This window comes from Centruroides vittatus, unplaced genomic scaffold (genome assembly GCF_030686945.1).
Source record: "Centruroides vittatus isolate TY-2023 unplaced genomic scaffold, ASM3068694v2 contig_166, whole genome shotgun sequence".
Classification (NCBI taxonomy): domain Eukaryota; kingdom Metazoa; phylum Arthropoda; class Arachnida; order Scorpiones; family Buthidae; genus Centruroides; species Centruroides vittatus.
Genome location: NW_027121006.1, coordinates 358557 through 374538, shown reverse-complemented (window position 1 = coordinate 374538; position 15982 = coordinate 358557). Strand labels below are relative to the sequence as shown.

General features: G+C 37.2%; 1 protein-coding gene across 8 annotated transcripts in view; it reads left to right on the top strand.

Annotated features, from left to right (window-relative positions):
* The first annotated feature begins 2068 nt into the window (after positions 1 to 2068).
* The window catches only part of LOC136968917 (palmitoyltransferase ZDHHC9-like), a 49334-nt gene continuing 35420 nt past the window's right edge, over positions 2069 to 15982 (top strand). For 3 of the 8 annotated variants that reach the window (XM_067262985.1, XM_067262984.1, XM_067262983.1), the window contains exon 1: positions 2069 to 2405. In XM_067262985.1, coding sequence (XP_067119086.1) covers positions 2200 to 2405 — 206 coding nt within the window. In that variant the 5' untranslated portion in view covers positions 2069 to 2199. The remainder of the gene's footprint in view (positions 2406 to 15982) is intronic. The other 5 variants (XR_010879725.1, XM_067262987.1, XM_067262986.1 and 2 more) reach the window with 2 other exon arrangements.

Sequence of the window (15982 nt, the reverse complement as noted above, 5' to 3'; positions counted from 1 at the left end):
AAGTTTTGGTTAGAAATAAATACTTTTTCATGCCACGTATCTGATAGTAGACAGATGTCATTGTCTCTCCAAATATCTTTTTTATTTCTCTGCTGATAGCCCGACACGTGTTCCGCAGCCATCTTGTATTTTTTTGCGCGCGTGGGATTGTGGGAACTCTCTTATGACTGGATCTAGTTTCAAGAACCCTATTGAGTCGATCGCGATTGAACCTCGTTTCGGTCGAGATTGAAACAGTCGAGAGAGGTCGCACCACGGCACAATCGCTGACTATGGTCACCAGTGATTCTCAACCACTGTGCCGCGACATTTTTGAAGTGTGCCGCCACTGCAAATACCCATACATAAGCAACGTCAGACAAGTGGTTCAATTAGTTATACCTACGAAGGGGCGTTTGGAAATTGTAACTGGTGTTACCGGTAACTGCCGGTAGTTACCAAGGCGTTTCGAAAACGTGATCTAAATAACCAAGTGCGTTTAAAAATCACTGTTATGACGTTACCGTTTGTTACCGAAGTAACCACGTGTGCCGCTAAATTTTTAAATTATTAAAAGTGTACCGTGACGAAAAAAGGTTGAGAATCACTGATCTAGATTGAAATACTCGGTGCGAACAGGGTATAAGGAGAGGCGACCGGAGACGAAACGTCGCTCTTTAATGAAAGTAAACGATTAGAAAGGAGTACCGATGGATACCAAAGGTCAGCGGCAAATCCTGACCAAAATTTTTGGGCATGCTGAATGGTGAAGATAAGAAGAATAATAGACACTAAACAATAGACAGAAACGTTATTTTGTGTGAATAAAATAGTATGGACTATTATAAAGCCCAATATATCTACACATGAAATATATGAGATGTATTAAAAATTTATGTATGATAATATTTCAAATTTTGTGGGCCCTTGACACTGGGGGGGGGCAGAGCTTAAACACTATTAATCTCGATGTAAATCCGTTTCCGTATACACGCACGTTGACTGGGTACCGCCAGCTTTCGATGCAATCTGGCCGTGTTAAATGCTTCGAATGACGTCATACGGGCGCACTTGTTTGCCGCGACAAACCTCCATACGAGCAAGCCTTCGAGTTCCCGCAAGCATGGCACTGACAATACGGCTAGCCGCGAGCTGCTAATGAAACAGCAAACACAAATGATAATAGAGTTTACACGTTAGAATAAATTATTATTGGCATATTTGTTCTCATATAAAAAGGATATTGGCAGTCAAAACTTTCTCTTAAGCATGCAGCGCATGCTAAGGGAGAGCCCAAAGAATTCGCCCTGCCAAAGGTCTAGCCTCTCGGCTACGGAAAATATAACTACGTCAATTCCCGAATCGCCAGAGAATCCGGGAAAAGACCCGACGATTTTATATCGGCGGCCCGGTGGTTCTGGCGATAAAGCCCGAGAAATTTTCGGACTGCCATATTCTTTGGCCTCGGCAGAAGGTATTCGGTCGTTCCCATCCGGCGAGCACGAAGAGGCCTAAAGTTTAAGCGGAAGTATATAGAAAAGGCCCACCGGTGGCCGAATAGACGAAACGGCCGAACACCGGTAGTCGGTGGCGGGTTGGCCCCGGCCAAGTGAAGTTTTCCAAGTTTTCTTTAGGTTAGTAACGCTAAAAAACGCGGAAAACCTACCCCCGCCGTTCAGGCGGGGTGGGTTTTCCGTAAAAGACCTCCCGGGAGGCATTCCCCTCGGCGGACGGCCTGTGCATGGCGTTCCGTAAAACAATAAAATAAAATAAGGTTAGTCACTAGTTTAGTTTCGCAATAATTTAATTTGGGCGCCAAACTCACAAGGCGGGATTTAGGATAATCGTTTATTTGAAGTAAGTTTGAGGCGGAAAAACAATAAATTTTGAGTCACGTACGGGAACCGTTCCCTTTTAAATCGTGTAAAATCGAGCGTCGCATTTGCAGTATTTATATTCTATACACTTTTTAACCCATATTTAATCCAATATTTATGAACAAACGCTTAAAAATATTTTGAGCGTTTGGCTAGGGACCGGGGCCGGAAAATTCTTCGTCCAATTTTTAAAATTGTGGACGGAAGGCGTCGCCCCGATCGATCCGTAGTGTTTACATTTTGCGCGAGAGGCGGCTAGTCCGCGGAACGGAAGCGATTTAACCTTGGCTTCCAGATATAAGGAAGAGCGGTAATTCGGAGGATGTCTCGCCCCTGAGATTATATGAAGGTTTACGACTCGTTTCGATCCCGTCCGATGGTCGAGAAGAACGGAACGAAGATGCCCAGAAGACTGAAGAAGTGGGAAGTGTTTCCCGGAAGGAACAAGTTCTGTTTCGACGGAAGGATCATGATGGCCAAACACACGGGAGTCTTCTACTTCGCCCTCGGATTGATCGCTCTCACCTGCGTCCTCTTCTTCGTCTTCGAGTAAGTTCCTCGACCCACGTCGGCCCTTCCCCTTCTGTTCGTTCCGTTACTCCGTCCGACCCGATCTGTCATTCGGACGTGGCCATTCCGACGGCGTGGATCCCCAAAAAATAAGAGATCGACTTTTCTTAATGACGTAATCGGGATGCTTCCGACTTCCAATATGCAGTACGCGAAATAAATACTTGCGCCGACTTGGCTACCGGAAGAATTAACGGGTGACGATACGCGGTTACGACTTCCGTTATCGAAGTTAAAAGTCTTTCGTAATCGTTCTCCCGTAGCCGCGTGGGTTAGACGTTTAAAGTCCGGGAAATCTCTCGAGTGGAAAATCTCGGATTTCCCGGCCTTTAAATGCGTTTGCCAATTGCCGGGGAAACAAACCGCGTCGTCTGCCGGCATCTCTTTAACCGCCTCTTCGTACCGACCGGCCGCGGCGGGGCACCGTCCCCGTCTGTCGGAATCCGTATCCGGCGGGGAAGCTCCGCCGGACGGTTCCGTCGACCCCGATCTCCCGCCGGGCATTTTGCCGACGGCGGTTCTCGGTTCCTTTGGGTCCCTCGTCGACGAGAGCCTTCCCTTCCGTCGTTCGCCGGGTCCGTTCGGCTCGTATTCGCGTTCCGGACCCGGACGGATTCGACCGGGAATTTGTTTGCGATTTACTCGAGCGATCGTGTCGGCGAAAGCCTCGGCGAAAATAAAAGCTCCGGAGATCTCTCTGCCTCTGCGTCGTCGAATGCTAATGCTAATTCCGTATCGATCTTGCGTCGGAACGAAACGAGAATCTTTACAAAAGATATCCGTGCTCTCCGAAAATGTGATGCGGATGTTCTCTATTTAAATCGTTCGACCCGGACGGTTAAACCTTTTCTTGTTGTTTTGCATCCGATTTTCTCGTCGTTTACTTTAATTTTTTATTTCCTCGTATCGATTATTATATTAAGAGCAATCGTCATTTAACTGACGATTGTTAACGTAATCATTTTGTTTGTTATCGATCAATTGCCGTGAGGAAATGAGCCGTTTATTTAGCTTAATAACTATTAAAATTTATCGTGTTAAATTAAGAATTTTTAATTGTATTCGTAATTGGTTATTAGCATTCTGTTTCGAATGTAACAATAGAGTATACTTGTTTATTAGTTGTACAAAAATTAAATAAATCCAAGAGGGTTACCTCTTGGGTTTATTTAATTTTTGTAATTTACATATTTTATTCAACAATTTCAACTCTAATATTGATTTATTATTACTATAAATTTGATATTACTTAACTGTACAATGCACCGGGACGAATATAAAAAGTGTGACTCACGTTAACCAATTAACCGGTGTTATTACAATTAATATTTGACCGGACGGGGTCACGAAACGTTCGCAAATGTTAATCGTAACGACGGCGGTTAATCGGTTTCTAGCGAGTCGCACTTTTTATATTTCGTATTATTAGCAAATTCTCCGACACCTTATTTGCTAAAAAATTTTAATCTTTCGCCAATGTTTTCGATCCGTGCCGCAAATCGTCCTCGAGCATAAACTACGCGTCGTCGTTATAAATCGAACCCGGTCGAAAACGTACGAGATTAAAGTTTTTCTCGGCAAATAAGGTGTCGGAGAACTTGCTATTTTCGTGCGAAGGGCGATTTCCGATATTTGATATTGTTTCGGATAACGATATCAAATTTAAACATTGTAGAGTATTGAATGTTTCTTTAATTATTATTTTTGACATTAGATACAACACTAATACTTTATAGAAACTATTATGCATCTTTTATGTCATAATCTTAATTGGATGAACTTGAAAAAACATAAACTGTACAAAATATTGTAATAAGTATATAATGAGGACGAGATTCATACTGTCGAACATGCATTAGTTTTACACCTTAGGAATAATTATTTATAAACAGTTTTTTGAACTAAGTTATGTTTGTCCAAAGTTGGAATCAGAATTGCATTTTATAACATCCTCACTTTTACATATAGAATTTGTTACCTTTGAGCTGGCTCAATTGCTTAAGCAAAATAAATCACAATGAATTTCTCTGCAAATGTGGTGCTAAATTCATTTATTATTCAGTATACTTATGAAACTAACATAAGAAAGTAGACTGGAATAGAAATAAAGTTTGGGACTTTTATAATCGATGTCTCATTCGGTGGTTACTCTAATATTGTCGAGTTAATATGGTGTAATATAATACGAGGGCTGTTCGGAAAGTTTGCGGCCTTGCCTATATGCGGCGCTGCGATCAATTTAATTTTTGGTGGGAATTATTCAGATATCTTTGCTAAAGATACAATACCAATTTCTGCTTGATTTGTCGTAAAGTTTTCCACGACCGCTTAGCAGATAGTTAGTGTGCAAGTGCTTTGTCAAAAATGAAGAAGACGGAGACTCGTGCGGTCATAAAATACCTGACGAAAAAAGGGTTGACCCCATCTCAAATCAAAGCTGACGTGGATGAAGTTTTGGGAGAGTCTGCTCCTTCGTACACCACTGTGAAAAAATGGACAGCCCTTTTTAAATCTGGCAGAGAGAGTGTGGAAGATGACCCTCGCGGCGGATGGCCGTCAACTGCTGTCACCGAAGAAAATATCGACAAAGTTCACGATTTTGTGTTAGCAGATTGCCGTTTGAAAACGCGTGAGATAGCTGAGACAACAGGCATCTCTGTCGACCGAGTGCACCACATCTTAACCGAAAATTTGGGTATGACGAAGGTCTCAGCAAGGTTGTTGCCGCATCTGCTGACCGCCGAGCAAAATTGGGTTCGCACTTTGATGTCAAAGGAGTGTTTGGACTTCTACCAGAAAAATCCACAGAATTTCTTGCATTGGTTTGTGACTACTGATGAAATGTGGATCCATTACTACACTTCTGAAACAAAAGAACAGTCGAAGCAGTGGAAACACCACAGTTTGCCACCACCAAAGAAGGCAAAGACAGTTCCATCAGCGGGGAAAGTGATAGCTTCTGTTTATTGGGATGCTAAAGGCATCATCTTTATTGACTACCTAGAAAGAGGAAAGACCATCAATGCTGTCTATTACTGTGAACTTTTGGAAAAACTGAAGAAAGAAATCGAAGAAAAGAGGCAACACTTGAAGAAGAAAAAGGGTTTTGTTCCACCACGATAATGCACCTGCACATTCCGCCAGAATCTCCGAACAAAAGATAAACGAACTTCGCTTCCAATTAGTTCCACATCCACCATACTCACCTGATTTGGCCTCCAGTAACTTCCACCTTTTTCCAAACCTAAAAAAAATTTTTGGCTGGAAAGAGATTCCACTCAAATGACGAAGTCATCTCTGAAGTGAATGAGTATTTTGCACACCTTGACAAATCGACCTATTGTGATGGCATAAAAAAGCTAGAACATCACTGGAATAAGTGCATTGCTAATAAAGGAAACTATATTGAAAAATAAAAAAAGTTTTAACATTATTTTGTTTGTTGTTCTATTTGAGGCCGCGAACTTTCTGAACAGCCCTCGTACAACAAAGTTTATTATTAGAAAATGTTTGCCTTGGTCCTTTTACAATGTTTGTCAAAAAACTAATGACAACAATAATAACACTAGTCTACAAGATTTTCGGAACAGATACGTCAGTGATTTATTTTATAATGTATTTTTCGTGCCGAAACGGAAAGTGTGATTGGAAATGCTCTATCACGTCACGTTATTTAGTTATTTGACTTTAAGGGCAGTCGGATGTTCAATCCCAGCCCATGTAAAAATGGCAAACTTTGACTTGTTCCTCTTGTGGTAGTGCATTTTTTTATTTGATTTTTCAGTTGTAAATACATTTTTTTTTTTAAAGTAAAGATTTTGTCAAAAAAATTCTTAAATTTTAAATTTTCTATTTCAAAAGTCTACATTTTTACAATCGACACATTTTTACATTTACATTTTTACAATTTGGTAGTTTTGGAGGAAAGGTACATTCGGATACGAGTAAGATTGCCGACGAAAGAACGGCCACCCGATTGGCACCGGTTTATAACCTGTTTATTCCGGCACCCACGCTTTAACCGATGAATCGTCGACCACGAACAAAGAAGACGTGTTATCGGTCTTTGAAAACTTGTTACTATGCAGCTTGAGACATTGGCAAGTAAAGTTGTGTGTGGTAATCTGTGTTCAATTGCAGGTAAAATAAACTTGGAAATTTTTTACTTTTTTAAATTTTACCTTGACATTTATTGAAATATGCGGTGGCAAAGACGTTCGTGTACAAATTCTCCTGATGTGTTTTACCTATGTGGCAAATTCGCAAAAAAGAATCGGCGTATGCCCGTTTCAAAATTGATGAAAACTGCCTGCGGACTTTATTTCGGATGTCCGCTCGGAGATCGAGACAAATAATGGGTGCCGCATTTAACGTGTATTATGTGTTATGTCGAGCTCGCACGGTGGTTACGAGGGGAAAAGGAATGCTTGCCTTTTGCTATATCAATGATTTGGCGAGAACAAGCAAATCATTATGACGACTGCTACTTCTGTTTAAGAAAGGTCAGAGGTTTTTCTGCAAAAAAATAAAAGTAATATTGTGTATCCAAATATTCCATCGGCTGTGAGACCAGTTCCTCATACTTATTTCCACAGCCCCAGCTTCTTGGCAGGAGATTTCTGATTTCGAAGAGGATTGTTCCGATGCGGCGGCACAAGGTTCGAGAGACGAAGATTTTATACCAGAAAAATCAAATAGTGAACCACATCTCATTTCACAAGTGGAACTGAATGATTTGGTTTACGACTTGCATTTATCAAAACAGCAAGCGGAAGTGTTGGGTTCACACTTAAATTTATTGCATAAGGATACCAAAGTTTCATTTTTCAAACACAGAAATAAGGATTTAATGAAATATTTCACTATGGCAGTTCAGTTATGTGCCCGTTGTGATATAAATGGTTTGATGTCCGAGTTGAATATTCCTTATAAAGCCGACGATTGGCAGTTATTTATAGACTCGTCAAAAACGAGCTTAAAAGCAGTGCTACTGCATAATTCAAACAAGAATTTTTCTATACCAGTAGCGTATGCTGTTGGTTTGAAAGAAACATATGAAAATATGTCATTAATTTTAAAAGCAGTCAATTATAGTGCTCAGTTATGGCATATCTGTGGCAACCTAAAAGTTATTGGTCTTCTCGGACTGCAAGGTGGCTTTACAAAATACTGCTGTTTTTTATGTCTGTGGGACAGTCGTGCAACGAGTGAACATTATGTGGTTAAAGATTGGCCAAAAAGAGACACTTTCATTCTTGGGCAAAACAATATTAAGTATGTTCCATTAGTCAACCCTCAGCAAGTAATTTTGCCCCCTTTACATATAAAGTTGAGGTTGATAAAAAAAATTTTGTTAAAGCACCGAATAAAGAAGGACCAGGATTTAAACATGTAAGCCAAGTGTTTCCTAGGTTAAGTGAAGCTAAATTAAAGGAAGGAATATTCGTTGGACCTCAGATTAAAAAATTACTTAATGATGAAAATTTTGACACTAAGTTGAATACCGTAGAGCTAAAGGCATGGAAATCATTTAAGGATGTAATTCATAGTTTTCTTGGAAATAACAAAGTACAAAATAATGATATTTTATTACAAAATCTCCTGCTGAACTATAAAAATTTAGGCTTTCGGATGTCCTTAAAAATTCATTTCTTGCATTCTCATCTGGACTTTTCCCACCAAATTTGGGTGCAGCGAGTGACGAGCAGGGTGAACGGTTTTACCGGGACGTATTGCAAATTGAGCAGCGTTACCGAGGGAGACGGGACGAATCGACGACAAGTGACTACTGCCGGTCTCTGCGAAGAGAAGATCCTACCCTGCATCGAAGGAAGAAGTGATTATCTGACTCGATTATAAAAAAATTTCAGGTATTCTTTATGCTGTTTTAGTTATGTTATACAACAGTTTTTATTTTATGTAATCATCAAAATAAAATATGAGTATTAGAAATTTATTTAGCATTGCGTGAAATTTAATATACCAATAAACTTGGTCACTGGGAAATTCACATTTTTCATCAAATTTTTAATGGTATATAATAAAAAAGTGGTGGGTGATGGAGAAAAACTGGCTTCATTTTCAGATTCAGATAACAAAAAAGAATAAAATTCACTTATTGCTGTTTCTGTTCCGAAAATTTTTTTTCAATTTGTAGACTAGTGTAATTACCTAAACAAAATTTTCAAATAAATAAGAAGTTTGTAAGTAGGGCAGAGTCCTCCAAGAAAAAGAAAAATAACAGTAGAAAATTTTCCAAATATCATTTTCTAATTAAAATTTTTTAAATTATTTTGTGTCATGTCTTCTATTTTTAAATTACTCATGAATTAGCAGTCACATAAGGTGGGAATTTTATTGACTTAGACAAGTAAAAAAATTTTTAATGCCAAGTGGGCTCCCCCAAGATTAAATTCTGAGTGCACCACTGAAGTAGAGTATGGTTATCCCTTGCTTAATACAGTTTCGTTTAATGCGGGATTTGATTATTATGTGAAATTAATTTTGGCAATTCCTTTATATAAATTTTGCAGTTTTATCGGCTGTCTTTACTTAACGTGGATACTGTATTTTGTGATTTTGATATACGCAGTAGGATCGAGGGATTAATTAACTGTGTTAATCAAGGGATACCTGTATGTATATGGTAGTGATGAAGTTGTCAAGAGTGTAAAAGTAGATTTGGGGAATGGTAACAACATTGTTATTGAAAGAGTTAAATAAACAGTTAGAGTAGGATTGACTGATCGTCTTTGAATCTGAACGAGAGAATAGTCGATAACTACAGTTGTGCTTTACAGTATCATAACTTGAGAGAGAAAGAACAACTAGACAAATACAGCTTCAATCAAAAGTAAGTGAAAATTTGGAAGTTCATGGATATTGAGAAGAAGAAATAAGATGGTAATGAGTTATAGTCAAGTTTGCAGAGTAATATGAACAGTGAAACAGTAAACTTAGCTTGCTCTAAATTTTTCTGCTAAAAAGAAGTTTTGAGAGGAATTATGTTAAATAAATACAATAAAAAGTAAATTACTACATCAGGAAATACTTAATGACACACGTAGAACCAATAACCAGCGTGAAGAAAACAAAAAAACTATCTGAACTGGTCTCTGTTACCTTTAATTCCTACTTAAGTTTATTGTACACAAAAATTACCGAGAAGTGTGCCGTTCGTATAGCCTTCGGGAGGTGCCCGTCTATCTTCAACATACTTTGTAATGGAAAGGTCTTTCCCAACCCCACTAGACTTCGTGGTGTATACAGTGTCCTATAAGGGACACAAGATGAGATAGGGACCTTCGGTATATTGGGTCCACTAAATGTTTTATGAGAACCAGAATTCAAGAACATGTCTTGGACATGCAATATGCTAGAACTTCCACAGCCCTCTCTACCTATACAGTAGATCTGGAAACTGTGGACTTCATGTGGGCCAAACTCCTCCTCACCACACGAAGCACCTCATATAGTTAGATGCTATGGAAATCTTTAAAGCTAATTTTACGTCATCTCGTATAAATTTTAAGAAGGAAACGATGTTGATGGCCTGGTAGGCTCTACTTGATATGATGGTATAGTCATTGGTTAAATCCTCGTTACACACAGTACCACGCATGTGCAGCTTTAAATTTTTATACTGATACTTTGAATTCTGGTTCAAATTTATACAGGTACTCCTCACTTTACGACCGAGTTCCGTTCCGACGACTACGTTGTTAAGCAAATTGGTCGATAAGCGAGGAGCTTGCACTGGGAATATAGGATCGTTGTAAAATTATACAAATTATGCAACAAACTTCAAATTTATTCATAAAAAGACTATTATAGTACACTATTAGCCTATTATAGTACTATAAGACTATTATAGTACTATAAGACTATTATAGTATGCTTAGTGTGCATGTCACCATTTGCCACTGATCAACACTCAAGCCGAGAAAGGGGATTTCCCGAATTGCAGGTCGAAACTCGATTGGTCATAAGTGCGAGTGGTCGTTAAGCAGATAGGTCATAAAGTGAGGAGTACCTGTATTTCTTTCAAAAAAGCTTTTATGTTCTGATTGAAGTTCCATCTGGTAACCATTACAGTGCCTGAAGAACTCAGGAGTTGGAAAACATTTGTCTTGGGATAGTTTTTTGTTTTCTTCACACCAGTTATTGGTTCTTTGTTCATCATTACAATAAAAAGATTAAAGTAGAAATTTCTGTTAAGGAAATAGAAATGGAACTGAATAAAGTAATAGAATATTTGAATTTTATAACTGTTTAGCTACAAGATTAAAATTACACTGATCAACATGAAAATCTTTCCAACTTTAAAATAGTCAATTCTTATCAGTTTTGAGCAACATCACCGCTCGCAATGCACACCCACAGTGACGTAGTGAACATAACTGGCGCCTGGGGCACGACACTTTATTGGTACCCCCTTTTTCCCTCCAGAAACACATATAGTAATATAATATAGAATTTACTCGTAATAAGAATATAATACAAATAATAATAGAATGTAGTACCTACATTAAAATATCTATAATATATTACAAATAGTTACTATTACCTTTGTGCCCTCCTCGCTATGCTACTGCACACCCACCATGCATACAAGGACTAGCACCGATCTGGACAATCAAACACGTGTCCCAATCACATTTAACCTGTATATTAAAGCGGCGTACGTGGAGATCGCCAACAAACATCGAATGTAGATAGCATACAGGAGAAATCTGACGATCTTCGATGTCCTTAGAAATGGAAAAGACTTTCCAGATTGTAACAGACTTCCCGGTGCTTACTCTATCTCACTTAGAAGGGACAAGGGGCTTTATGTACATTGGTTCTGCCAAGCGTCACTTAAGTACCAGAATATGGGAGCACCAAGCGGACCTCCAGCACGGGAGATAAACCACTGCCCCGGCCACTTATGCATCTGATCCAGACATCAAAGCAGAGTTTGACAAAGCCAAGGTCATCATTGCTACACTCCACTTAGTGCATCTAAAATGGTTGGAAGCCATATCCATTTACAAAGCTAGTCACGTGACCACCTGTCTCAACCGGAAGGAGGAACTTAATCTATTAATCTATTGGCTGGCAGGCCCTTATAGATGACGAGCTTTAATTACCACCATCAACGTACGAACGTGCGTGCAACAAATTTCATCAAACAGGCATTCGATTTGTTTTTTAAATAATTACTTTCTATTTTAAAGCATTCCATTGGATTTTACCCGAAGAAGAACTATTCAAAGACATTTGTGATAGATTACTTTTTTCATGAAACACACCGGTAACAGGTTCCAGATATAGTATTGATTTCAACCTGGTGTTAAGGTGATGAATTCTTACTTATTAAACCACACTTTCGGGAACCTCTTACCGGTGTTGGACGCAAAACGAAAAAATCTTCGTTAACGTTTTTGAACTTGGAAGGTCTTCTTCAGACGGTAAAAAACGAGGAACGCAGATCGAATAAAGAAACGAGTTATTTTTAAACCGATTTCGGTTTAAAAATAAGTTCCAAGTTCGAAAACGTTAACGAAGATTTTTTCGTTAACGTTTTCGAACTTGGAACTTATTTTTAAACCGAAATCGGTTTAAAAATAACTCGTTTCTTTATTCGATCTGCGTTCCTCGTTTTTTACCGTCTGAAGAAGACCTTCCAAGTTCAAAAACGTTAACGAAGATTTTTTCGTTTTGCGTCCAACACCGGTAAGAGGTTCCCGAAAGTGTGGTTTACACCCCTGGCGTTCCATGATTGTATGTAGATACTTATCTTACTTATTAGTTTTGATGCAAGAAACACTATCCTGACATTTAAAACTCATACTTAGCTCTTATTTTCATGAAAAATAGAAATTTCCTCTATGATTTAGTGAAATGTTCAAATTTTGTTAGATATTTTCAGTTAAAAATTTTGGGTTGTGGCCCTGAGTGAACGATCTTATTTGAAGGGAAGTCATTTTGATTATAGACTTTCTTTTTCGTGCTTATAGAAACCTATATTGTTTGAATCTTCTGTTATTTCTAAATAATATGCTGTGTTTCAGATCTAACGAAAGTCGTTTTCATGGGTGAATCATCATCATCATCAAATATACAAAACCTAGACTTTGATAAGTTTATTTTCTAATTGGTGTTTATTTTTTCAGATTAGACTTTAAGATGCTGTATAAAGGTGTTAATAGTTTGAATAATTTTGTTGTGTGTAAGGTGTAGTTACATTTCCATGTCAGAAATGTGAAATTACCTCATTTATAAGCACAGCCTATTACCATTATTTTGGCTGTAAAATAGGAGACTATGAGAAACTCTGGGAACCTCACATTTGCTGTAATTCATGTTCATTAAATCGCCATGGTTGATTAAATAATAAAGTATAGTCAATGCCTTTCATCATTCCCATGATATGGGATCCAGCAGATTATTTCATGTAAGTGATTATTTCTTTCTCCACATTCCATGTTGAAGAGAAATGTGAGAAAGAAAAGGTGGATCATCTATTCAAATACAGCATCAGCTATATGACCAGTGGCGTACAGAAATGATTTGCCTGCTGTTATCCTGCCTAAATATTATGTCCTTAAACCCGACGAAGACTTTGGAGCAGTTCTTCACAACTGTTATACTTGCCATCTTTATAGCAAGATCCTGATTTTACACCAGGATCAACTTTGTCTAGTGAGCCAGGTAAAATTGCACAAAATGAACTGAATAATTTAATTTGTAATCTGGAGTTGCACAAAACAAGGCTGAACTTCTTGCTTCTAAGCTTCAAGCATGGAGTCTCCTAGAAGAAAACATGAAAGTGTCTGTGTATAGAAACTGACAAAAAGACTTAATTCCATTTTTTGAATGGATAACAAAAATGTTCCTTTCACTGATGTAAATGGTCTGATGACATCTTTGATAATGGAGACTTTTCATAGACTCATGTATGTTAAGTTTGAAACAGATTTACTTTAGAGTAGAAATTCACTAATTAAATATCAAATTCGGCATTTTTAAAAACACTTAATGAAACATTTAACACCTTCTATCACTGAGAATACTTTATTTAATTAAACACAAATATTTTCAGCCTAATGTAATAGGCTAGAGGTGGGCAAGCATGAGTTCAGTGGGAGCCAAAATGTAGGTTTTGCAAAATGCATGGGAGCCACGGTTCTGTACTGTCATGGCAGATAGTATGGTAAGGCAAGGAAGGATAGCGGTGTCCCCCATCCGGGTTGAGAACTTGTTTTAAAAGAATAGATTTGAAATGTCAATTTAATTTATTGCACCAACTTGGAAATAAATTACTAAATATTACATATATATAATTTCATATTTTCACAAAATTGTGGAAATAAAATTGTAAAATTAATAATAAAAAGCAGAAATTAACACTCTTGGCTAGAGCCGCACGTAACTCGAATAGAGCTGCATGTCTGTAATAGGCCATCCTCGGGTGAACTGGCATTCGAATACGTATTCGAATGCCAGTTCAGAATGTTCGAATTATTCGGAATGTATTCGAATAAATGGAACGTTCGATCATTATATATTCAAATTTAAAATGAAAAAATAGATAAATTAACAAAATAAAATATACTAAATACACTGAAGCCACAACAATATAAATAGTAAAATATATAAAATGAAATAAATACATAAAAAGGCATCACAATATAAGGGCAGATATGGACTAAGAATTTTTATATTTTAATTTTTCTTTTATGTAGAATTTCCATGCAGAAGCTAATCCATCCGCATTCCTTGCATTAATACAGCCATCTCTTAATTTACTTTTATAGATTTCAATCTTTTCTTGTTGCAAAGCTAATGATGGGGACTGCATGGTCTTGAGGATAGTTGCTTCACTCCATTTAACTACAAAGTCCTTCGCTTGTGCCATACTTGACAAAGCTGTGTTGCAGTGTCCTTTATTAATGTCATATTTGTGTTCCTTAAGTCTAATAGCTGAATTCCTTCTTGTGACTCCAATATATTTATTTTATTTTACTATTTATATTTTTGTGGCTTTAGTGTATTTAGTACATTTTATTTTGTTATTTATTTTGATAATTTATCTATTTTTTTGTTTTAAATTTGAATATATAATGATCGAACGTTCCATTTATTACAATTTTGAAATACTTTCGAATGCCAGTTCATCCAAGGATGGCCTATTACATTAGACCGAAAATGTTTGTGTTTAATTAAATAAAGTATTCTCAGTGATAGAAGGTGTTAAATGTTTTATTAAGTGTAGAAATTCACTACTGTCTGTTCGTATAGGTCATGCTGTACATATGAAGGAGAACTATGAAAATGTTAAATTGTTTCTTGAAAAAAATTAAATATGAAGACCGTTAATAGCAGATATGTAGAGATTTGAAAGTTATTGCTAGCTTACTTGGAATGCAGTTAGAATATACCAAATATTGCTGTTTTCTCTATGAATGAGACTGCTGGGATATGTCTTTATACTATATAAGAAAAAGTGATGGAGCCTGGAAACAAAGAATATTCGATATACTCCTTTAGATGTCCATGATAAAATCACACTGCCACCTCTACGTATTAAACTTGGACTGATGAAAAATTTTGTGAAGGCAATGAATCAGGAAGGAGAAGCTTCCAAGTAGTTAAAGAGAAAATTTCCTCATCTGAATGATGCTAAGATCAAGGAGGGAATCTTTGTTTGGCCCACAGATTTGTGAACTGTTTAATTAAGGATGAAACCTTAAATAAATTTATTCAAGATGAGAAAGCGGCTTAGGAAGCTTTCAGATCTGTTGTTGACAACTTCTTGGGTAATCAAATAGCAGAAAATTATGATGTAGCTGTTAAAGAACTTCTGACAACATACCAAGAATTAGGTTGCAATATGTCACTTAAAATACACTTTCTACATTCCCATCTTAACTTCTTCCCAAGCAATTGTGGTGCAGTGAATGAGGAATGTGGACAGTGCTTCCACAAAGACACTGTAGTGATGGAATGTGACTAGAGATGCCTCAGAAGTAAACTACAAATGAAAAACAAAAAGACAGAAATATTCAAGTTAGTAGATTAGAGTTCGACATACATCTTGAAACCAAGATCTAATTAAAGTTCTGATGTCATATTCTAGTTTCTCACCCCTTTTTGGGTGGAAATGACTATTTTGATAAGGGAAAGAGACAACTTTTATTTTTTTGCTGACCAGTGTTGTTAATATTAAAACTTGGTAGCAGAATCACCAGTGAATTGTCTAATGTTTTGGATAACAACAAATTTTTTTGCTTCTTTGTGTTGAAAATGTCAAAGTAAAAAAACATCTCCTTTCTTTTCTTTTCTTTTAAAAAAAAAGTCTGTTATTTAATTCACAATTTTTCAACATCAAGTGACTGAATTACTAATGTTTTTCACAGTAACTAGACTGATCATAGGAGATCTACATTATTTCTGTTGTGTTCCTAAATCATATTTTCCATATTGTTCAATTTATAGTTTGCAACCTGTGAATTGTATTCAAAAATAGGATTTTTAGCAGTCATTTTCACTGGATGAAATGAACGCGAGAA